The sequence below is a fragment of the Macrobrachium rosenbergii genome, chromosome 56 (assembly GCF_040412425.1).
Source record: "Macrobrachium rosenbergii isolate ZJJX-2024 chromosome 56, ASM4041242v1, whole genome shotgun sequence".
In the NCBI taxonomy this organism is placed as follows: domain Eukaryota; kingdom Metazoa; phylum Arthropoda; class Malacostraca; order Decapoda; family Palaemonidae; genus Macrobrachium; species Macrobrachium rosenbergii.
In genome coordinates this window covers 26,328,428-26,353,594 of record NC_089796.1, presented here as the reverse complement: position 1 = coordinate 26,353,594, position 25,167 = coordinate 26,328,428, and the positions used below count along the sequence as shown (strand labels likewise).

General features: G+C 34.7%; 1 protein-coding gene across 3 annotated transcripts in view; it reads left to right on the top strand.

Annotated features, from left to right (window-relative positions):
* Nucleotides 1–25,167, top strand: part of LOC136836061 (SLIT-ROBO Rho GTPase-activating protein 1-like) — a 797,683-nt gene that overhangs the window by 95,126 nt on the left and 677,390 nt on the right. Inside the window, exons 1-2 of one of the 3 annotated variants that reach the window (XM_067099978.1) lie at nucleotides 2,351–2,432; nucleotides 22,759–23,231. The exons of 1 other annotated variant lie outside the window; for it this stretch is intronic. In XM_067099978.1, the coding sequence (XP_066956079.1) occupies nucleotides 23,220–23,231 (12 nt within the window). In that variant the 5' untranslated portion in view covers nucleotides 2,351–2,432; nucleotides 22,759–23,219. Of the gene's footprint in view, nucleotides 1–2,350; nucleotides 2,433–22,753; nucleotides 23,232–25,167 lie in introns of those variants that run through there. One more of the 3 variants, XM_067099984.1, reaches the window with a different exon arrangement.

The following is a 25,167-nucleotide window of genomic DNA, read 5'->3' as shown; positions in this document are numbered from 1 at the left end:
GCTAAAACAAAGTTATTCGTGATATTGAGCGATTAGTTTCTAGATAAGATATGAGTGCTAGGGTGAAATGAAATAAAAAATATTTTTAAAATTCTTGTTTTTGTAATAATGATTCTCTTCAAATATGAGAACTCTCTCTCTCTCTCTCTCTCTCTCTCTCTCTCTCTCTCTCTCTCTCTCTCTCTCTTCCACGGCATGCAATTCTAAAGGCATGTTTGGCTGGCCAGCCTCCGAAATCTCACTTAAGCCTCTTCATGTCTGCAAACGTTCGGAATTTGCGTATCTGTTTCTCAGCATTGTATTGCTTGGGTTATTATTATTAAAACAGGCTTGCCATTTCTTTCTAAACTTATTGTAATTACTGATTTCTTTACGATTTATCGTTACGTTTAATGTTCGAAACTATTTATTATTATTATTATTATTATTATTATTATTATTATTATTATTATTATTATTATTATTATTATTATTATTATTATTATTATTATTCCCGAACATTCTACATCTGTACGGAAGCCACAAGGCTGTTGAAAATGGAGAGAACTGAGCCTCCAAAAAGAGAGGAGTAAAAGTAAAAAGAGACAATTCATAACAAGTAATGAATATTAAATAAACTTATTAAATTAAAATATTGGTAAGAATGAAAAGAAATGTATGTTCAGCGTATCTTTAAGCGAGCGAACTCAACAAAAAGACTCTGGAGGGCTATGTTACAGCGACAAGGGCACCACCCAAGATCTGGAAATATTCGTTATAAGATCATCATCCAATCTGGGACAGCTGAGATGACCCAGCATCTAGCTTTCTTTCTTTCTTTCTTTCTTTCTTAAAATCTTCAACTGAGACCCTTCTGGACAGAGTCAAAAGACTTTAACCCCAAGAGAGCTGCAAAGGGAAGTCAGCCTGCAGAGAGAGAGAGAGAGAAGTTAAAGGAAAAGGTGGTAAATAATTTAGTACGAAGGTACAGAAAGTAAAACCGATGCAGCCGAATTCAGGAGACGTCAGGAGAAAGCAAGAATGAATTTGCTTTTCGTTTAAATATTTGGAGATCAAAAGACTCCTCAACTGCACTATGGAAACTATTCCACATTTTAGTTGTAGCCAAAACAAAACTGCTAGCAAACTGAGTAGTATTTAATCTAAAACTAGAAAATTAAAGGCTGTTGCGGCAGGTAATCCAGTCAGTTAAGGAATCCAGATGAGAACGAAAATCAAAGTGCAAAAGCAAAGTAAATGAATAACGAAATTTCTTTCTTGGTAAAGATTCGGGAGAAAATTGATTTTAAATTACCCGATGAGGCTGATAAAACTCCAGAGCGTGTCGATGGAAGCTTCACTGATAGAATTAGTTTGCTTTTCCCGCAAAATATCCCTCTTACTGACGATGTTTTCGTTCTCGGGGTTTTCGAAACCACTGTTTTTGCCTTTTAAATTCATGGTAGTGCCTCTTATATACGTGTATGTATATGTATATACTCGTCTGTATTGTACTGTATGCATTGTCGTGTATTTATATGTACTGCTGTATTGTAAACTGTACTTTTGAGAAAAGATACTTCTGCTGTTATAAATACGTCAGTTCTTCACATAGTTTAACATTCATATAAACATTAGCTTTCATGTATTAGATTCATGAGTGGAAAGAAATCTCTCTTTAACTTAAAAACGCTGAAAAGTATTATAAATTTTTGCAAGGAAACCTTGTGAAATATATAAACTTTCACGAAGATTTTAATTAGAATTATGAAAGGGAGGAAAATGTTGTTCGTTAAATTTCGATGGAAATGCTACATCTGAATGCAAAACACGGGGAGAATTTGATAACAAAGAGAGAGAGAGAGAGAGAGAGAGAGAGAGAGAGAGAGGAACAAAAAACAAATTTACGTTGGAAATGCATTTGCTGTTTGCCCGCTTATCATAAAAGAAAAAAAAATCGGAGCAAAATTCCACTCTCCGGTGCATTAAAAAAATATAAACGTCCACTATTATAGGACGGACAAATGCTCCGAATTCTGAAAAACGGAAAGAAAAAATAGCACTTTCCGTAGCGTATCATTGCTGCCGAAACTAGGCGCAAAAGCGCGACTGCATTACTGCAAAACAAACATGGCAAACCAACTAGAAAGGGCCATGGGCATACGTACATGCATCGTTTGACAAGCAAAAGGCGTAAGCGAAGTAGGCGTTTAAAAGGAGATGGGATGGGGTGCAGGGGCCCGTGGGACGGCTCTCCCCGGGTTATTGGGATGGTGGTGGGCGGGGCTTGAGGTTGACCGGGTGTGGAGGAACCTTTGGGTAGGGGGGCATGCTGGGAGGGGGGATTGTGGGAGGTCGAAAATCGGGCTTCAGTTGAGGTGCGGGAACCGTAGAGTACGGTTGGTTCTTGCGGGCTTTTCGGTGCTCTTCATTTTTTTCCTCGCGCCGCGTAGGTGTGTGTCTGTATGTGCGTGCGCTCGTGAGTGTGTCATTCATGGTGTTGCATCCCTCAGAAAATGTAGAAATGAAAAGAAAGTGTTTATCTGCGATCAAAGAGGAAGTTGTGTTGAATTGTGCTTTCAAATGCAACGCTCAGAATGTGATAACTTTTTTAAAATAAGGGATTTTCGCAGTAAACATATGTAACGGGGTTTATTCTTCACAGTTCTGACGGTAAAATGGAGATTTGGAATTTTAAAAGGATATGTTTCTCGTTCCATTGCGTACGTTTTAATTAATTTTTTCCAGTTTTCTCAGAAAGGTTGAGCGCTTGCAGTCACTTCTAAATGCCTACGAGTATGACAAGCTTTACTTGATAAGAATGCCATAATGCAATTAGGTAACTAGGTCCTTTACGTGAGAGATAGAGAATTTTCGACATTCTCTGATGAATGTATAGACTGTTTTACCAACCTCAAACATTTTTAAACTAATCATAGATTAGCAATAGGCATGTAATGATTGTGTGTGCATGGGCGGGCGTTTTGAGAAGTGCCATATAGACCTGCTGTTATTTCGCATAATGGTTATTTCCTTGTCTTGAATATCATGGCAATTTATATTTCTTCCTTTGCTGTTTAAAGGATATGCTTTCTTTCACTGTATTTATATATATATATATATATATATATATATATATATATATATATATATATATATATATATGTGTATATATATACTGTATATATATATATATATATATATATATATATATTATATAATGTGTGTATATAAATTTATGATTCACCGTTGAACTCCCAGACACAACGAAGAAGACATGGTGACATTTTTCCCCTGCGTCATTTTACCAAGATGCGGAATGAGTCCGAAAATCTGTTCGCATTTCGCAGACTGTAATAAAGACGAAAGTGGCGAACATTTAGCTAGACCTTCTAAGCCTCTGGCATGAACATGAGAATTCCACTTATATAAAAAAAGAATTCTCTCTCTCTCTCTCTCTCTCTCTCTCTCTCTCTCTCTCTCTCTCTCTCTCGTCGTGAGGTAGTTGCTGGTGTGGACCTGTTGCTGGTTTTACGTACCTGCGTTGCCTGACTCGCAGCGGTCACATCGGCCTAATGGATCTTTATTGCTCGCCGGACAATTTAGTTTTGATTGGACGCTTGTTACTGCGATAACGAATGCAAGATTTTATATGCTTTTTACGCATATGTTTGCATACATGAATAATGCGAATACGCAGTTGTATGCGTGATACTCGCATACATATCCGCAATCTGTGAATACGTTAGAGCTACGTATACACAGTATATATTTTTCTAAACTGTGCATGCTCTTGGTTCGAGCATACACAGGGATGAACCTGCGCTGGTTACTGCCGAAAAGATAGGGAGGAGGAAGGGAAGAGACCTACAGTACAGCAAAAGTTAGAAAACGTGTTTATAAAACCACGTTCGCACAATGCATAGACATATATATATATATATATATATATATATATATATATATATATATATATATATATATATATATATATATATATCTATATCTATATATAAAGTATATATATATATATAATATATTATAATATATATATATATATATATATATATATATATATATATATATATATATATATATATATATATATATTAATCTCAATGCAGCACGAAGGAACACGTACTTGAGAATATCACTAAATCCACTTCGGAAGGTGAGAGAAAACTTGAAAATGTAGAACAAACTACGAAAGTACTTGTTCAAAGTCCCGGTTTTCACTCACCTTCCGACGTGGATTTCGATTTAGTGATTATATATATATATATATATATATATATATATATATATATATATATATATATATATATATATATATATATATATATATATATATATATATATATATATATTATTATTTCATATTCTTCCACCTTCATATTACTTATGATCATCATCCTGAGCCGTAACTTAATAACGGTAAAGGATCTATTATGCCCAAACCCAAGTAGTTCACTGGCAACGAAAATTATATTGCAACTAATCCTAAAGTGTAGAGACCGAGATAGTATCCTTCACTCTTAAGTGATGACAGTCTTGCTTTTTGTAACAAGACAGGTTGAATGGTTCTGGGGATTATTAGGGAATACCAAAGAATGAAAAGAATTCCACATTCTGGAAGAGATTGGTATAAAAACTTGATGTTTCTTCTGAACATCCTGAATGTAATTACTTATATTTTGTAAAAGGTAAATTAGTACTATTAGAATAATACGCGCAGAGTTGATTTTTCTCAGGCTCAGTTCAACACCTAGCATGGTGTAATCAGAAATTCATACATCCTAGCAGGTTCTCAGCCCGGATAAAATAAGATCTCATTATTGAATTTGCAACGAACAAAGTAGCTGGGTGCAAAGGGCAGTTATGACTTCGACCATCGACAAATGGTCTCTTGTTTGTCACTTTTTTTTATAAGTTGTATTTCAACAGAGATCTTTCACATTCACAATGTATCCCTGATCCCCTGTATCTGCCGAGAGCAACTAGATTCGCTGAACAGCAGCACCAACATGCAGTAAATGTGCCTCACTGTCGAATTTCTCAGTTCCATAGGTCCTTTATTCCCCACACCGTTGGACTGTGGAACAGCTCCCAGATGATGTCATGCAATTGGAACTTCGGAAATTAAAGCGAAAATGCAATGCATTACTAACCTAATGCTATTCTTCTTGCTTTTTGGTACATTTTTATCTGTGTAGTTTTTTTCTTTTTAAATAAGTGGTATCTCTTCAGTCTGGTTTCCCCTTCATTTCCTCTCAGTTCTTCCTAATGAACACCATATTCTTTGGAAGATTGAATTTCAAGTGAATGGTCCCTGTGGGCTTGTTCCATATGAATAGGTTTCATTTACTGAATAATAATAATAATAATAATAATAATAATAATAATAATAATAATAATAATAATAATAATAATAGATAATTGTACTGTAGTTCTGAAGTTTATTAAGGAAATGTCGCCAACTGCGATATCTGAAGCGGTGTGTGTTCCAGTCAGTGAGTCACGTTCAGGTCAGGTTGCTAGATTATATATTTTACCCAAGTCTCGGTTGCATAAGATTAACGGGTACCTTTTGGGCCATCGATGTGACAGGTTGGGCTTTTGGATTTAACGTGGTAATTATATGGTGTGTCTGGTCTCGTGTGCAATATGGGGAATCTCTCTCTCTCTCTCTCTCTCTCTCTCTCTCTCTCTCTCGTTATAACGGGTGTATGGGTGTGTGGTAATTATTTGTACATAATTATAACAGTTTGCTAGAGGTGCTAATAATGCTTAGAGTATTATTTTATACAGTAAATGTATGCATTTCCTGTATAAAACGAATTAATATGTGTACTAACCCCAACATATTTCATTCCTCTCTCTCTCTCTCTCTCTCTCTCTCTCTCTCTCTCTCTCTCTCTCTCTCTCTCTCTCTCTATATATATATATATATATATATATATATATATATATATATATATATATATATGTATATATATATATATATAATCTCTCTCTCTCTCTTTCTATATATATATATATATATATATATATATATATATATATATATATATATATATATATATATATACACACATATATACACGATTGAGAGAGCGAGAGATCCTGGTTTCCAATCTGTTAATCTTTGCCTCGGAATGCCGTAAACTTATGTCAGGATTAGCTCCGGCTGTTGGGTTGTGGGGCGGGGGGGTAGGAGATAGCGGAGGCTTCATCAGTTCTTTGCAGAAGTTTCGGGATGTGTAACGTAAGGCTTCTAAAGGCTTCTCGGCCGTGTTTCTTCTTTGGAAAATCCTCTGCGATAGAGAAGTTTATTCTGGAGGGAGAGCAAATTTGTTTCTTTTCTTTAAATCTTCGGCTGAAAACCCTTATGGGCAGAATCAACGGCAAATCTGCCTGCGGAGAGAGAAGTCATAGGAAAAGGTAATAAATTAATAGATGTGAGGGAATAGAAGATAGGACTGACACACCTGGGATGGAGGAGACATCAGCAGATGCCAGGAATGAGTTTGCTCCTCGCTTTGATATTTGGAGCTCAGAAGATTCCACAACTGCACCAGGCAACTATTCCACATTGTAGTAGTAGCCAAGATAAAAGTCCTTGCAAACTGAGTAGTATTCTTCCTCAGATCAGAAATTTGTGTTTGAAATGTGTCTTTTTATTCCTTAAGATTTTATTTCGGTAAGAGAAAATACAATTTTCGTTGAAACGGAAATTTATTCGGTAAAAAAAAGTTTCCTGATTGGAAAATTTAAATATTATATAAGGAAAATTTTATTTCTGGAAAGGAAGATCTGTCCTCATCTAAAGGAAAATCTACGTGATCGACTTAAAGTCAAGAAGTAATTTGTTCTCATTTCAAACATTTAGATACTTTGCTAATCAGTAGTCTGAGTGTTGCTGATAGGCTAATCGTTTCTGTCATAGTGTTTGTTTTACTTCCTGATCTGGAATGTTTTGTGTTTAGATTAATCCGTGTGGGTTGATTTGGAATGGTGCTTGTATACGATGGCAAGGGATATGCTTTAATGTTAGTCAACTTTTCCCCTACTTAGTTTTGAATTTTATTTAGTGTTATTGTATTTTTCTGTGGTTAAACTCCAAATTTTCAGATCCTTCGTTAGTCTGTTTGGTACGGACCATAGTAGTATTATTTTCTTTGGAAAAAAAGCGGTCATGTAAAGTTATTACGTTAAAATTTAGCTCAAGACTAGGGACTAGCGTATTCGAGATTGCTTTAGCGATCTTTCCAGCTCTGGCATCTTTTTCTAGCTTAGGAACAGATTTACAGAACGTCTGTGAAAACAGGAATGTGATCATTTTGTCTCTTTTACGACAGATACTTTTAAGTGCTTTCCATATGTCAGATGATAGTATTGTCCTTGACTGGAAGCATGACATAGCTTATCGACTGCGTTTTGTGGCTTTTGTCTCTGGGAAACCATACGTCCACACTTCGTGGATTGCCTCGCCTGACGTTTTTGAACCATATAGTCATGACCTGCTTATGACAGGCTGCATGCTAAGGGTTTAAGTTACGAAGACTAGTTTTTTCTCGTGTGTCAAAATATGAGAAATGCCGTTTCAGATTCTTCTTGCTAAACGTTTTGACCTCCTCATCACGAAGCATATTAACAGTATTGAAACCAGACCTAATGATTATATTTATTTCTTATGCTTTTTATGTATCAAATGATCCTTACATCCTTGAGTACCAAGAATCCCAAGCCGTCTCGCCAAACATTCTGCCTCGCAGACTAATGGCTGTTCTTTCTATCTTCCTTTCTGTAATCAGGACTGTACTATGCTGCAGATACCACGGGGACATTTAAACGCAGCTATATCAGACTGGATGACTTTTAAATTGGTTGTGGTATTGTATGTCACTCGTCAGTGGCCGTCTGGCGCTATCAAGTACGGTACATGTATCTGGTTGCACTGCGAAGCAAATTTAGTGCAGATGCTTCTACCGCTGCTAATTGATATAGTGGTATGGGATGTAATTGATAATTGAATATGATGATTTTCACTGGATTTAAATCTAAATCTAAATTATTATTAGTATTATTATTATTATTTAGTATTTTTTTTATCAAAATATTTAAATTTATATTTAGGAAAAATAAATATTTTCTTCCATACTTTAAAAACTTTTTATACTTTACGAATTAGTTGTTGTTATTATTAATATTATTTCGAAAAACGATGCGTGGTAAAACCCAAAACCCGAAATTGGGCCAACTCGCAAAAATATGGAGTTTTTATTTCTTTTTTGCCTTGCCACAGTTGCGCCGAATATTCGCCTAATTCTTTGCATCTCTCTGTCAGCAGTATTTCATATATTCTTTTTTATTTCCTTGTTTTAATCTTCTTAGGTCTGTTTCGCAACATTTTTCTTTCTGGCTTTACACAGTTTTCTTTATCTTTTAATCTTTCTTTTTGTATCATCCTTTTTTCCCTTTCTGTTTTTTTCTTCGGCTGTTACTTATCTTTAGATAATCATTATTGATAGGTTTTTTGTTCCTTTTTAGTTTTCTGCAAAAGAAAACTACTGTGCCGGCTTTGTCTGTCCGTCCGCACTTTATGCTGTCCGCCCTTAGATCTTAAAAACTACTGAGGCTAGAGGGCTGCTAATTGGTATGTTGATCATCCACTCTCAAGTCATCAAACATACCAAATTCCAGCCCTCTAGCCTCAGTAGTTTTTATTTTATTTAAGGTTAGGGTTAGCCATAATCGTGCGTTTGGCAGTGATCTAGGAAAGGCCCCCAGCGGGCCGTGGTTAAGGTTTCATGGGCCTCGGCTCATACAGCATTGTACCAGGCCACCGAAAGATAGATCTATTTTCGGTGGCCTTGATTATACGCTGTGGCAGCTGTAAAGAAAACTCGATTGCGCCGAAGAATCTTCGGCGAATTTTTTATTTGTTAATTTTCGAAGATGGTTTTGTCTCTCCTCCTTCCCTCAATTTTTTTTTTTTTTACATTTTATATCCGAATTTTTTTCTCTATATATATTGTCAATATCATTTTCCTTTGATTCCTTTTTATATATGGTTGTTTTTCGTACCATTTTCTCCACTTTCATTTTCGCTCCATATAATCATTTTCATGTTGGTTTTCCTTTTCCTTTTCTTATTTTTTCAAGTCTTTTCTCTTTACATCCTCGTTTCATTTTTCTTTTTAGTATATTGTGATTTTTTGCTTACTCTTCCTCCCTTGTTTCTTTTATTTTTTGTCACAACGCTTTTGTCATATTTACTTCCCATTTTCCCCCTTAAGCATATTAGTGTTTTTTCCACGTTATATTTCTTCCCGTCTCGTTTTAAAATCCTCGGATGCGATGACGTAATGTTTAAACGCATCGAGTGACCTTTGCGTTGATTGTGTCATTATGGGGAGCAATGAGCGTTGGTATTCCCCTTCTTCTGCTGATGGATGCGAACTATTATTATTCTCTCTCTCTCTCTCTCTCTCTCTCTCTCTCTCTCTCTCTCTCTCTCTCTCCCGTTTTTCTCATGTGGAAGGTCTTTCTGTTTTATTGCGGGCAACGTAATGGAATTTTTTTGTTGTCCTTGTTGTGGTGTCTGCTTCTAAGTTGATTTATTTATGCGAATGTTAGTTGAAATTTACTTTGTTTAAAAAATATCATGAAAATAGAAATTATAGTAATTTTAGAATTTCAGTCGTGATCAATGATGATAACGCTGTAGCTTTTTGATCTTTCTGAGACACTGAATAAGGCAGTGAATGTTTTATTTATCACCTTTGGGCCTCTTCTGTATCCCATTGCCGTATGTACCAGACTGCCGAGGTTTGCTACAAATTTCTGCAGCTCTAGGTGGGATCGTCTTAGCTGTAGGTAACCAGTTGGTTCTTAGCCTCGTAAAATAAATCTAATCCTTCGGGCCAGCCCTAGGAGAGCTGTTAATCAGTTCAGTGGCCTGGTTAAACTAAGGTATACTTAACTTGAGTGCATAAATTCTCAGTGCTGAGGTCGAGTGATAAATTTCTTAACTCCTGCTATTATTATTTATTATTATTATTATTATTATTATTATTATTATTATTATTATTATTATTTGGATCTGGATTTACTAAAACATGAGGGATGAATTTTGGAGGGAAATATAAGTTAAAGAAGTTGGACAGCTAGCCTGAAAAAGACCAAAGGGAAAGGATGGAAATTAAAAAGTAGAACTAAAACACAGTCTGGCCTGCCGGGACGCTGCAAAGATACCGCAGAACTCTGCTACTATGAAGGCTATTGTTATCACCACGGATGATGACTCACGAGCCGGTCATATCTACTCATGATAATAATTGTAGTACATTAAAAAGATGACAGCTCTATTGCATTGTTATTCCTGTTGCCGTCTTAGATTAGATGCAGTTTTTATGTGAAGAAGAGTAAGAGTATGATAATAATAAGAATTTGATGTAAATAAATAGTAATAACAGAAGGACATATACTTATTATCTATATTGCCATTTGGCAAGAATGTGAAAGATTAAGTGACCGCAGTTAATTAATATTAGTAATATTGTTATTAATAACAGATATCAGGTGTGACTGAAAATGGAATTACGACAATTAAATGTTTTTAAGAGACACAAGCGACTGACGCGACAGAACTTGTGAAGAATTTAATACGCAATAATTTTGTTGAATACCGAATTTAGTTAATTCCTATGTGTAATTTTCTCATCATTGTGGTTATTGCTTCTCAAAGAATAACGGTATTACTCAAATTTTATTGAGACTTATTGTCATCGTAATCATCCTGTTTATTTCTGTTTTCATTGTCGTCTTGCGCAGATCACAAACTTTTAACTGTGGCGAACCTATTTCATTCATTTTTATTTTTGTTTGCTGAAACTTCTGTCAGAAGTTCATGTTTAGATAGGCTGTATCACTGGTCCAAACTTCTTTCTGAAGAAGGAAGGAGATGAGAAACTGCGCCGAAGGTTTTTATAAGACAAAGAACACACACACTCTCTCTCTCTCTCTCTCTCTCTCTCTCTCTCTCTCTCTCTCTCTCTCTCTCCTATTGTTTTGGATTGGTTTTGTTAATTTTTCAAGTCATAATATTTTAAGGTACGTCATTGCATATTGTATACACACGTGGTGTACACACACACGGCAATATATATATAATATATATATATATATATATATATATATATATATATATATATATATATATATATATATATATGTATATATATTTATATATATATATATATATATATATATATATATATATATATAATCCCCATTAGTTTCTAATATATTTCTATATATACACACACACACACACACACACTTATAAAGCCTCATTATTTTTCATTTTAATAAATTGTCACATAGTTTCAATGCTTAGTTCAACAGAGGCACATTGAGATTAAGCTGATAATGTGTAAATCCCTCTCCTGTTTGTATGGGAATAGAACCCTGACGCCCGTTGTGTTTTGTCAATTGTAATAACCGCTAAGCCACCAGGCCCATAGCGTTTCCCCCTAATGAGAGGATGACTCCAGAGAAAAAAGTCTATGGTTGCTGACATATTTGTGTTAACTACTGAACCATGAAATAATTTCCTTTTCGGGAACTTCAACATCATTAGTAACTTCATATGCCTACACAGTTCATACGAACACAATGCCTGTTTCTGTTTGTGTTTACCAGCCCACTTCGAATCAGTATGCGATATACACTCCTCCTCCTCAGAATTTCATTTAACTTTCTTCCAAGTGTCGCCCCAGACTTTCGGTTTTAGTCTTCTTCTTCTTCTACGCCATCTTTTAAATGATCGTGTTGAAACGGTGCCAGATGCCACCTTTCTTGACGGGTATTGGTGAGCTGCGTTGACTTGGAAGATCATTTCAGAAAGCTGCCGCAGCTTCTCAATGTTGGTGAGAGAGAGAGAGAGAGAGAGAGAGAGAGAGAGAGAGAGAGAGAGAGAGAGAGGAGAGAGGAACGCGTCCTTGTTTCTGTCACTTGCCAGAAAATTATGGGGTATCTTTAGGGAATAGGAATGATGCGAGTGATTACAGAGAAAGAGTTTATTAACGATAGGATGTGAATGACGGAGAGATAGCATTAAGGATATGATGAGAGAGAGAGAGAGAGAGAGAGAGAGAGAGAGAGAGAGAGAGAGAGAGAGAGAGAGAACGCGAAGGGAAACCATTGGCAGTAACCCTGTCGTCCAACTTAGGAAGGTGCAATCACCCAAAGTGGACGCCTTGGCTGAGTGGTGCAGCGCTAGGCTCATGTTTAGCAGGTCCGTAGATTGCTGTTGGCCTACTGCCCATTAGCCCATCCTGCTTTCAACTGATAATAGCGTCTGCTGTGGTCAAGAGGAAAGGGCTTGTGGGTAGCAGCTTCATCCTTAAACAATTGCTGAGAAACCTGAAGGCCGTATACTTCTGGCGCCACCCAACTCCATGTACATTCCTACATACTGTACTTATATAGAGAGGGGCTGGGTCCCAACCTCGTTCTTAAAACGTCACTTAAGGTGGCACAAAGGTGGAGGATGGTATATCTGCGTAATTGAGAGAACGATTGTATCGCTTTTGACTGACACTTTGGGCGTTTACTTGTAAATAGTGGTTAAGCACTTCCCTCCAAGCACTGGCAGTTCGTGGTATTAGAGGCTCTTATTTTATATGTTGTGTGTTAGTGTTCACTGCCTTTCGTGCTTTATATAGGGACGACGGTCACGTATCCTTCAACTATATAAAAAAGTCACATGCTAATTAGTAACAAAACACACCTCCACACACACAAATACATATATATATATATATATATATATATATATATATATATATATATATATATATATATATATATATATATATATATATATATATATATACATATTTATATATATGTTTACATATATGTATATACAGTATACACACATACACATACACACATATATATATATATATATATATATATATATATATATATATATATATATATATATATATATATATATATATATATATATATATATATATATATATATATATATATATATCCTGGTACAAATTTCTTCCTTTTCAAACTTTTATCAGCACTGGTATCTTGTGCTGAGGAGTCTAGAATGACTTTTGTATTCTCTCTCTCTCTCTCTCTCTCTCTCTCTCTCTCTCTCTCTCTCTCTCTCTCTCTCTCTCTCTCTCTCTCTCCCCTCCCCATTCCTTCCCTTCCTTTATGAAGTCCTTCCCCAAATATGGGGGCATCATATGCATACAGCTCTCTTGCGTGCCATGTGCCATCATGACGTCGTATTAAATTATAGCAATCCAGCCTTGCTCTTTTTGCAATTGAATCTTTTTTTCATCCTTCGCCCGACCTTGATTTCGGCGATGCTGTTCGTCGGGCAAGAGGAGTGTGTCGGGGGTGATTCAATGTCGGTAAACATTGCAAATGTGCACCAGATGTCGTCGGCCATGTTCAAGAAAAAAAAAATAATGGCGGTGGTTTGGTGTCCGTGTTGGGTGTACTATGCAGTTGTGTGTGTGTGTGTGTGTGTGTGTGTGTCTGTGTGTGTGACAGAGAGAGAGAGAAATGAGAAAATGATCCTAAGGATTTTTAATGTGTGATAATGATGCTGCTTAATACAGACTCCGGCTATGGTCTGTTGCTTTCTGAGCATTGGTTTTCAGGACGATGTTGCCAGCCCTTCACTTGTGTTCATTTATATCAGCATGTCCAAATACCACGTTTTTTCATCTCGCTATAATTATTTAAAGAACAGAAGACGTAATGAATATCTACTGAATCGTAGAGAGAGAGAGAGAGAGAGAGAGAGAGAGAGAGAGAGAGAGAGAGAGAGATTTACCTGTAGAATTACATGCCAAGTAGTCCATCCATCAGGATGTGGGTGATTACCTCATCGAGGCCCTCTCTTGTGTGGCATTACTTCTTTGTTCATATGGCAGGATGTCTAGGAATTTTTCAAATTTATTTTTAAGTACGTATAATAGTTAACTGGTTGTGGTTGAAATGCAACGCGCGCGCGCGCGCCAGTGAGAGAGAGAGGGAGAAAGAGAGAATGATTCTTGACCCATGTCCCACAATGAGACATTTAAACGATGGTGATTTTGAACTTTTTTCGGCAATGGGTTTGTATCGTTTGGGCAGCACGAGGGTATTGGGTAGGCGCGGGGGTGGGGGAGTGGTTTCGTTTTCTTGAGGGTCTTTTAAGGGAAGGGGCGAGTGTGAAAGATCTACAGACAATGCAACTTCTGGGAGGGATTTTGAAACCGCTTCGTAGGGTTTCTTAAGTGGGAGACTATGGATCAAGTAACGATCTAAAACTTGCACTCCACAAATAATGGCGAGGAAATAAAGTTGTACTTCCCCTTGAAAAGTAAGTTGGGTCTAGTTCGTCAAAATTGAACACCCAACATTTTGTCATTTCTTAAATCAATCACAACACTTGCGTTGTCGATAATGCAGTTTTTAGGTTCTGCCTCACGGAATGGCATCACCCGAGCCGACGTCGATCTTTGGCGAAACCTTTAGGTTTATTTATTATGCATCCTATTGCACCGAACACTCCAAGATGGCGGACGGAGGGATACAAGTTCAACACCTGGGTTGCGCCGTCAATCATTTGCTCTGACTTCCATATCAGTAATTTGATCAGAATTATTGGATCAGATTTGCTGTAGCTTAACAAATTTACAGTTTGTGGAATATTTTAGATGTATAACAATTTTTCAGTACATTGGATAAAAATCCAATAATTACCTTTTGTTTTGCTGCGTAGCATTTATTGAGAGTTCAATACTCATGATTTTGATGAATGATATACATGATGCGCACCTGATATACACATATGTCGAAAATGTAAAATGTATTTGTTGTTATTAGTTCTCACAACATTGCTATTTTTATAGGCTGGTATCCGAGTCTGAACTCGGGCTGCAGCCTGTCTCCTGAGGATCTTACCCCCACCACCTGTTTTCTTTTTATTCCAGCACTTCAAATTTTCTATGGTGCATCACTATACTGTGATCGGAAACAGTAAGTAAAAATCCACAATTATGTATATGAGCAAAGCTGTATATATCAAAATACAAAAATGATTAATGATGGGACCGTCGTGCAAATGGTCGAAAGGTCCCATTTTTCATCATTTTTGTATCTTGATAAATACAGCTTTGCTCATAAACATAATTGTGGATTTTTACTTATTATTCCCGATCACAGAATAGTGATGCACCATAGAAAATCTGAAGTGTTGGAATAAAAATAAAACAGGTGGTGGGGGTCAGATCCTCAGGAGGCAGGCTGCAGCCCGAGTTCAGACTCGGATACCAGCCTATAAAAATAGCAATGTTGTGAGAGCTAATAACAACAAATACATTTTACATTTTCGACGAATGTGTATTATCCTTGCTGTGGCCAGCAGTACAGTTTTGTCGAGCAAGCCTTGTAAGAGGTTTGTGTTTCCAGTCCTTCCCCAGGTTCCTCCTGAGGTCCTCTGGGATTGCTCCTAGTGCTCCCAAGGTAATAGGTACTACTTCCACTTCAGCCTGCCATAGAAACCCTATTTACAGCTTTAGATCTTGGTAATTTTCTCTTTGCTCTATCTTTGTCCTTAACTCTTATGTCTCATGGTATGGTTATATTATTATTATTCATAATGTACACCGGAGAATTCGCAACATGGAATCTCCGCACGGTGCAGAATAAATGAACGTAGAAAAGGAGGGAACAAAGATTCTTATTCATAAAAACAAATAGTAATGATAATCTCATTATCAGCTACTGCAATTGTTTTTAGTAGAGTTATTATTTCCTTCAATATGTCTGCTTCCATTTTATTGTTTCATTTAAACTTCTTTCTTCAGGAAATATCCCCTACTGAATTCGCATAACATTACGAAAAAATTATAATTATTTGTGTTACAATTATTGTTTGCTAAAACGTCTAATCACAATCCATTTCACTATCAGATTGCTTTTTTAACGAAAGATCACCAATTGAAAATAAATTAATGAGCCAGTCGTAGTGCTATTACGATTATTTGTTGAAATGTAACTAATTTGCTTTCATTAGGAACTTTTTGACCAGTGGACCTCTATTCTGAAGATGCTTGCTAAGAGTTAACATATTTTGTTCCATTACAGTATATGTACGTTGTGAATAATAATAATAATAATAATAATAATAATAATAATATCTTTTTTTTATTTATCCTGTGTGAAATTGAAGGAAAATCTCGCTGACTTAAATTTTCGCCTTACGTTCTCTGAATTCCATTGATTAGTTGCTCCTTTTACTGTACCTCCTTTCATATTCTCTTTATTCCATCTTACTTTCGACCCTCGCCTAACCATTGATTCATAATACAACTGCGAGGTTTTCCTCCTGTTACACCTTTCAAACGTTTTACTGTCAATTTCTGTTTCAACGCTGAATGACCTGTAGGTCCCAGTATTTGGCCTTGGCCTAAATTCTATACTCAGTTCAATGCAAGTCATTGATTAGTGGCCTACAATGCTGAAAGAAATGGAATTATGTATATATATATATATATATATATATATATATATATATATATATATATATACACATACATACATACATACATATATGTATATACATATACATACATACATACATATATATATATATATATATACATATACATATACATATACATACATACATACATACATACGGAGAAGCACTAATGTACCTCATATACGGGTGGTACTTGAGTTTTTTGTATTGTCTCTTTGGCTAAGTCCACTTGAATGGAGGGTGAGATAGGAGAGATGGCTATTGAAAAGAGTTGCAATATAATGCAGGGTAAGTGTGAATTTAGAATGATAGTAGAGAAGGACTGGGTTTAGTATGTCTATATGTGTATGTATATATATAAATTTACATATATATATATATATATATATATATATATATATATATATATATATATATATATGTATGTATGCATGTACATATACAGTATGTGTGTGTGTGTTTACATAGAAGTTATTGACTAATTAACATAAATGAGAAATTATCTGCTGATTAGAATATGTAAATGAGAACAAAACCTGAAAAAAAATGCGAGGGAAGACGCCATCTGCAGACACGGCCAAAAGAACAGAGGGGAAAGCCGAGCGAGCAGGAAGAGGGCAAAGAATCAGATCTGAGGGGTAAATAAAAAGGGGAAAAGCTTTGATAAGCAGCACAGCCATTCATTCCTCTCCCCTCCAAAGACAGAGACAGAGAAGAGAAAGACAATGGAAAACACATGATTGAAATGAACTCGGCTGTTAGGTTACATATGGTGTGTTGATTTGTTTTGATTGCGCGAGAGTCTACATTCATGTTTGTATGGTTTTATTATATGTTTGTATGAGTTTAATATGCGTTTTTAGAGCAGTGTGTGATTTAAAGGTTTTCAGTGTATGTGAACGCGTGTGCTTGCATGTGTGTTGAAGGTGGCTAAGTTTGTTTCGATGTTTGTATTTCTCCGTTGGTGCGCATACACGTACTTAGTGGTTTATGTTCAGGATGATTGCAGCTGGCAGTAGAGGTCGATGTGTGCAAGGATTTGTGTGTATATTTTAGGCTGTGGCGTGACGTTTGCATGTAATTTTAAGACAGTCATTCCTGGCATTTTTATGGGAGAATATTGATTTGGGGCCACTCAGGTATTTCCTTCCACTATCTATTTCAACTTTATCAGGAAGAATGTTTTAATTTATTTCTTAGAAAAATAACGCCTTGCGGCTCTGCTGTCTCTCTCTCTCTCTCTCTCTCTCTCTCTCTCTCTCTCTCTCTCTCTCTCTCTCTCTCTCTCTCTTTTTTTTCTCTCTCTCTCTCTATAATGAACTCGGTGTGGAAGGTCATGGTGTAGCGATACAGACTTACAGGCGGTCAAAAAGAAAATTGAGGGAAGTATGCAAATGGTGGAGAAATCATTCCAAAACAGCAGACGTGTACTGTATGTAACCATTATTGTTAGCAGTAGCATAAAGCAGCAGTAGAGCGTTGGTAATATCAGTAGAAGTGACAGCAACCCTATTTTGCAATAAGAACAGAAAAAGTAATAAAAGCAGCAGGAGTGCTATTGGTTTTACTCGTAGTAAATGAAGAAAAGTGACAACACTGATTGAAAGTCAATAGCAGCAAAATTAGCAGATGTGCTAATAGAAATAGTAGCTGTAGAAGTAGTAGCTCCAGTATTACTAAAATTAACAATGACTCCAGTATCAGTAGCAGTAGTTCTGTGAAACCAGCAGAAGTAGCAGTAGTAGTAGCAGCAGCAGCAGCAGCAGTAGCAGCTGCAGTCCGGACAAGGGCGAGCTATTGTTCATCATCTACGATCGAAACCGGCCAAAGCAGAGTCCCTCATTGTCTTCAGTTTTCTTCTTGTTTCTCCTTTTTCTTCGCCTTTTTGTCTCCTGACGTTGGGAATAACGGAGGGAGTAATTATTGGAATAACCCTTAAATGGAGAACTTGGAGGGGCGAGTATAGGGAGCATTTTGCGTATTGGTTTTGTTGAGTCATTATTTTTCAGTTTACGGTTTAGAATCTGCATTTGTAAAGAGATGTAGTATTGGCGATATTGGCGATGGAAGATATATAATATATATATATACAGTATATATATATATATATATATATATATATATATATATATATATATATATATATATATATATATATATATATATATATATAATATATATATATTATATTAAAAGCGCTGTATTGCGATTACTTAATGTCATTTACAAATAAAACAGTTTTTAGACATGTAAATATCTACACACGCACATTCGCACACTTATCAACTGATATATACCGGCACGTAAGATGCGCATGCATGTACAGTATATATATCTTTTAAACGTTATCAAATTGCACACGAATGGCAACAAGGAAATTATCAGCACTGTCACGCACCCTACGCCGTCGGTATGCAAAATGGCGAAATTTTTTTCTTTTCTCCGTTTTTGTACGAAATAGTTATGGAGGATCATATTGCATTATCATCATGAACTATACTGTGCGCTCCTTTTTTTTTTTTTCTTGCGTCGTAGCGGAAGCATTCGTCAAGGTTGTCTGATTGGATGGGAGACTAGTTTCATGTAGTAGATCCTGGCCTTGTCATAGTGCATTCTCTCTCTCTCTCTCTCTCTCTCTCTCTCTCTCTCTCTCTCTCTCTCTCTCTCTCTCTCTCTCTCTCTTTCAGGAAAGTCTGCAGAAGTACTGCTCTCTCATCTCTCTCTCTCTCTCTCTCTCTCTCTCTCTCTCTCTCTCTCTCTCTCTCTCTCTCTCTCTCTCTCTTTCAAATTCCGGGTAGACATTTCATTATGCAGGCTTTCGAAAATATGAGAAAAACATCATAACGCTGAAAATATGGGCAAAAACAAAAATAATTGAAAACACATTTATTCCTTTGAATTTCAACCTGATGCTGTGGGTTACATGTCCCGAAAGTTTGCATGATGAAATGTTCTTCCAGGTCTTGGCAATATTGTTCATCATCAAATCAAAATATCCAAGTAGCCATAACATTTACATACATACATACATGTATCATATATACACACACACAAACATATATATATATATATATATATATATATATATATATATATATATATATATATATATATATATATATACATACGTATATATATAATTTACTATATATACACTATATATATAATGTATACAGTATATATTTACATATATATATATGTATGTATTGTAAGGTACTTGTCTCACTTTTCTCATAAATGTAAGTACACATTACTTTCTCTCTCTCTCTCTCTCTCTCTCTCTCTCTCTCTCTCTCTCTCTCTCTCTCTCTCTCTCTCTCACACACACACAACACAATACACAGTAAGGACTGCATTGCCTCTCCTGTTCCCCATTAGCCTTTGGGTGGCCAGGCTAACTGTCCAACATTTGCTCATGAATTTTTTAACAGAACTCCAAACAAGCAAAACATTTTGTTCAGTAATACCTTTCTTGCACCATGTGCTAAGATTATCTGGTGTATCTTGTTTGTGCACTTATGTGTTTTTAATTTTTTTGCGTTTTCAGTTATTTTTATTTTATTTTTCTCTTTCTTTTTACACATTCAGGCATTCCCTTTTATGTTTCCAGCTTTGCAACATAATGACCTTTTATGGCTTCGTTCATATGAATTATTGAGTTATATAATAATAATAATTTTCAAATCATTCCACGGAGAGCCCCATGCTGAAGAATCATTACTTTATATAATTCGTTATAATTACTTTCGTTGGGATACATCGTTGTCCTTAACTCATGTCTGAGCAAATGATATATCAGGTCAAGAAGATGAACCAGTGTTTTGCTGCTCTGAAATGTTAGTTTTCACGTTTACCCTGCTCTGCTTCTTGGCAATGTTAGCTGGCAACTTCAGCTAAAAAGGCAATGCTTAGTATTCAGCACGTCTTACAACATGGTATGAACTACCAGGAACATGTTATCGCACTGTTTATATATATATATATATATATATATATATATATATATATATATATATATATATATATATATATATATATATATATATATATATATGTATATATATATATATGTGTGTGTGTGTACTATATATATTTTATATATATATAAAATATATATTTATATATATATATATATATATATATATATAATCATATATATATATATGATTATAAATATATAAATTATAATACATAAATTATATATTTATATATATATATATATATATATATATATATATATATATATATATATATATATATATATATATATATATATATATATATATATATATATATATATATATATATATATATATATATATATATATATAAAAACACACAAGTCTATTGAAATAGATTTTCACATAGTATTTTAGGTTGATGTTCGAAGCCCTACGTTATCGTTAGCTATTCTTATCCGAGCTTGAGCATGTCGCTCAGACGGTGCTAGGGAAATAAGCCCTTGCCCTCTTGTCAGTGAAGCAAGCGCCATTACCATCCACGAGGTCGACGGTTGTAACGTGTTCGATATAATTCTAGTCGTTTGGTGACCTTCAGGAAAAGACAAACGGTTTATGGATATACGCCCCTTGAGCATCGTTGGGGAAGTGCGTGGGGATAGTAAACTCACCCATAAATATTGGTTGAAAACCAGAAAGGTAACAAGCAGTTCTTGGTGCTATACCCTCTAAGGGGAAAAACGAAGGTCAAAGATATATATATATATATATATATATATATATATATATATATATATATATATATATATATATATATATATATATACATATATATATATATATATATATAATATATATATATATATATATATATATATATATATATATATATATATATATATAGATATATATATATATATACATACATATATACATACATGCATACATATACATATATGTGTAATATGAAAGGTTACGTGAAGATCTGTTATAATTAGTATTATAATGCCAATGCCAGTCATTCTCTCATATACGAAATTGGGATCGAAATGAGTGTGTACTCTTTCATGATAACAACAAGCAACAGTGAAGGCACAGTCCTGACCCACTCAGATTTTCCAAGCAACAAGAAACAAAACAGAAATCACAAACAGACGAAAAACCACTGAAGAACACAACATAGGGATATACACAGATTTAATCTGCAACCCTCATATAAGATCTTTCACTCTCTGAGTGTTCCACGTTCATCCACAAGCACCTTTACTAACCTGTTTAAAACGGCTCCTCGATTCTCACGGCCAGTTAATTCTTGTCGCTAGAACTCGCTGTCACTTTCCGGTACGAGCGAGTCTTTCTTTTATTATTATTATTATTATTATTATTATTATTATTATTATTATTATTATTATTATTATTATTATCTAAGAGAAGCAGAGTGGGTGTTATGTTCTGATAAAATGAAACGCGTGATCGACTGTACTTGCCGAGGATTGGCGACTAATGATAATAAAGATGGTAAGACTAGTAGTAATTTAGTGTTACTTTGGGGGTCCAGGGGTCTAGGTCAGGGCACGTCGCCCTAAGTTAGGTTAGGAGGGTAAGGTCTGTTTAGGTCAGGTCACGGCATTCTTGGAAAGGTTAGGATTTTCTCACGCCTACCCTGTCTCCCTACTCTGCATCCACTCCTTGTCATTCTTATTATGTTAAGATATATGTTATATATATATATATATATATATATATATATATATATATATATATATATATATATATATATATATATATATATATATATATATATATATATATATATATATATATATATATATATATATATATATATATATATTATATATATATATATATATATATATATGTATATATATACACATAATTTGTATTTCTAAACATACATGCATGAATTATCCGTTTATACAGAATGTAGGTTAGTTGGTATAAATTAAGTTAGCCTTATGCCGACAAGGCATTTGTTCTATGGCGGACCCTAAGGTATGGCAACCGTTGGAGTGGATAAGAGGCCTGGTGTGGACCTCAGCATAACAAACAAATTTGCATTCTTTACACTGAATTAGGGAAACCTTTGATGTTTAATACTTTCAAAGTTAATTTTTTTTCGGTAAATATGAAACATATCCTTTTTTCCAAGTGGGTTGCTATTAGTTGAAAAATCTTTGATTAAAAGTTCTAATTACAACATTCAAAATCTTTATTAAATAAGCTTAGGCCTTTACATATCAACGTAGATGAGGTGTGATTTTTAAGAGAGAAAAAATGTCGAACTAGCTTTCCTTATTGAAAGAAATCTGAAACACGCGCTAAGGGGTAATCTGAAGTGACTTGTATTCAACCGATTGTGTGATGCAGAAATAAGGTGCTGAATAAGAAAAAAAAATACGGAAGGTAAGATTAAAGAGAGAAAAAGTGCTGTCAATCTTATTTCTGAAAATAAGCGCACTTCATCGAATGATTCAGGTAAATCTGCCTGCGCTTTATTTTTGGTCAAAGTAAGGGAAATAATATTTCGTCAAGTTAAGATAAGCGAGTGAAGGAAGTGTGTCATGTCAACATGACGGTTGGCAGTTCGTCCACGTCACTGCTTGAGGCTTCTCCTGCTTCCACTTCTGCTGTTTCCTCTGCTAATGCTCTTTGCGTCGTCGACACTCTGTAAGCAGTAAGCAGGAGACATGTCGATCAGGGTAAGCATTTTTGTAGTTTTTTTTTTTATTTAATTTATTCAACAAAATTGTAGGTAAAACATATTGCGTATTTTATTGTAATAATGTCCTGCTAATAAAATTTAATAGTATATTTTTGTTTATTTACCTATTTTTATGTAGTCAAATGCTTGAATTTTATGTAGAATATATAGCGCATTGCGTTTAAACATCTTCACTGTAGTGCTAGAATGTTTCTATTTTTAAGATTGCATTTTTTCCTATTCGTTGTCCTGTTATATTTTCGTGTAAAACATACATTGTATTTTTTGTCTTTTTATTTATCTTTCTTTCTTTAATCACATCTGAATCTTACACGGGTATAAAGTAATGTGTCTTGTGATAGAGATTCTAAATGAATTTTTATATGTCATTTGTCTTTATTTACTTATTTTAATTTGTGACTTGTGTGTCCTTTACTGTGTTGATTTCTGTTCTTATTCGTTAGAGACTTATTTTATCTATAATTCAACGGATTTAATTTAAGTGAATTATGAAGACTAATGTATTTTTTGTGCTGATGTACTTAATATATTATCTTTTTTTATGTTCATTGCGTAACCGTTGGAATTTTCGCCTAACGTGTGTGGTGTTATTTTACGTGACCAACAAGGTAAGGCCTTTTTATCCACCGGTTATTTTCCAATATTTCCTGAAAAATTTTATCCCTTTTTTCATTACACGCCAACGGATTGAGTCTTTTTCATAGCTATATGAATTTTTTTTTACCGAAGTGGTTATTATTCTTAAACTAAGGTATTTGATTCTTCATATTTTCATTATTTTCATGTGGTACTGTTAAGAACAATTTTGTTAGTTGAAAATACTGTAGCTGGAGACGAAAAAGCCAGTTTTTATTTATTTAAAATTTTTAGAAATAATAAGCAAACATTATTACAGAACATCCCCATTTGTAGATGAAGAAAATAACAGGGCAAAGATGATGGTAACCAGTGAGTACATAGTTCATATTGAAAGCATTTGTTTATATTTAACTGTAAGAATAATTTCGAACACTGTCACGTGATTGATTGATTGCTTCAAGTGTGTCGCACCATTTTGAAATGTTTTTTTGATATCCCTCTCGATTGCAGAGTTCGTTTCCTTCTAAAGCTTCAAGTTCCATCCTTGAAACGTGCGTCCAAAAACTCTCTCTCTCTCTCTCTCTCTCTCTCTCTCTCTCTCTCTCTCTCTCTCTCTCTCTCTCTCTCTCTCTCTCATTTCTATTTACTGTTCTAAATTCTGGTCTCTCTCATTCAATTATTGTTCTAAATTCTGCGCCTTTTCTTTCTAAAGTCTCCCCCCTCTCTCTCTCTCTCTCTCTCTCTCTCTCTCTCTCTCTCTCTCTCTCTCTCTCTCTCTCTCTCTCTCTCTCTCTCGATCTTAATGTATTCTCGGGTGTAGAGTAGCAGCATTTTTCATCTCACCCTGTGCGTGTTGTTCATTCATTATCCTGCCTCGTTCCAAACCACAGCGCATGCGCCAAAAGTCGCCCAGTCATCCCTAACAGCATTCACTCATTTCATATGCACATTCATTACTTGCACTTCACTCAGACAGCAGATACAATAACAACAAAAATTCTTTTCTAGCCTACATAAATTTTATTGTTATTATCAATTATAATATATACAGTGCCTATATAGATATATATATTATAAATGTATTTACATATATATATGTATGTTGATATATATATTATATATATATAATATATAAATTATATTATATATTATATATATGTAATATATATATATATATATATATATATATATATATATATATATATATATATATATACATATTATATATATATATATATACCTGTATGTAAATGGGGAGTCTTATAATACCTTCAGAAACGCTGAAGATGCATTTTGCGGAAAAAACAAAAATCAATGTGTTGACATCTATAAAA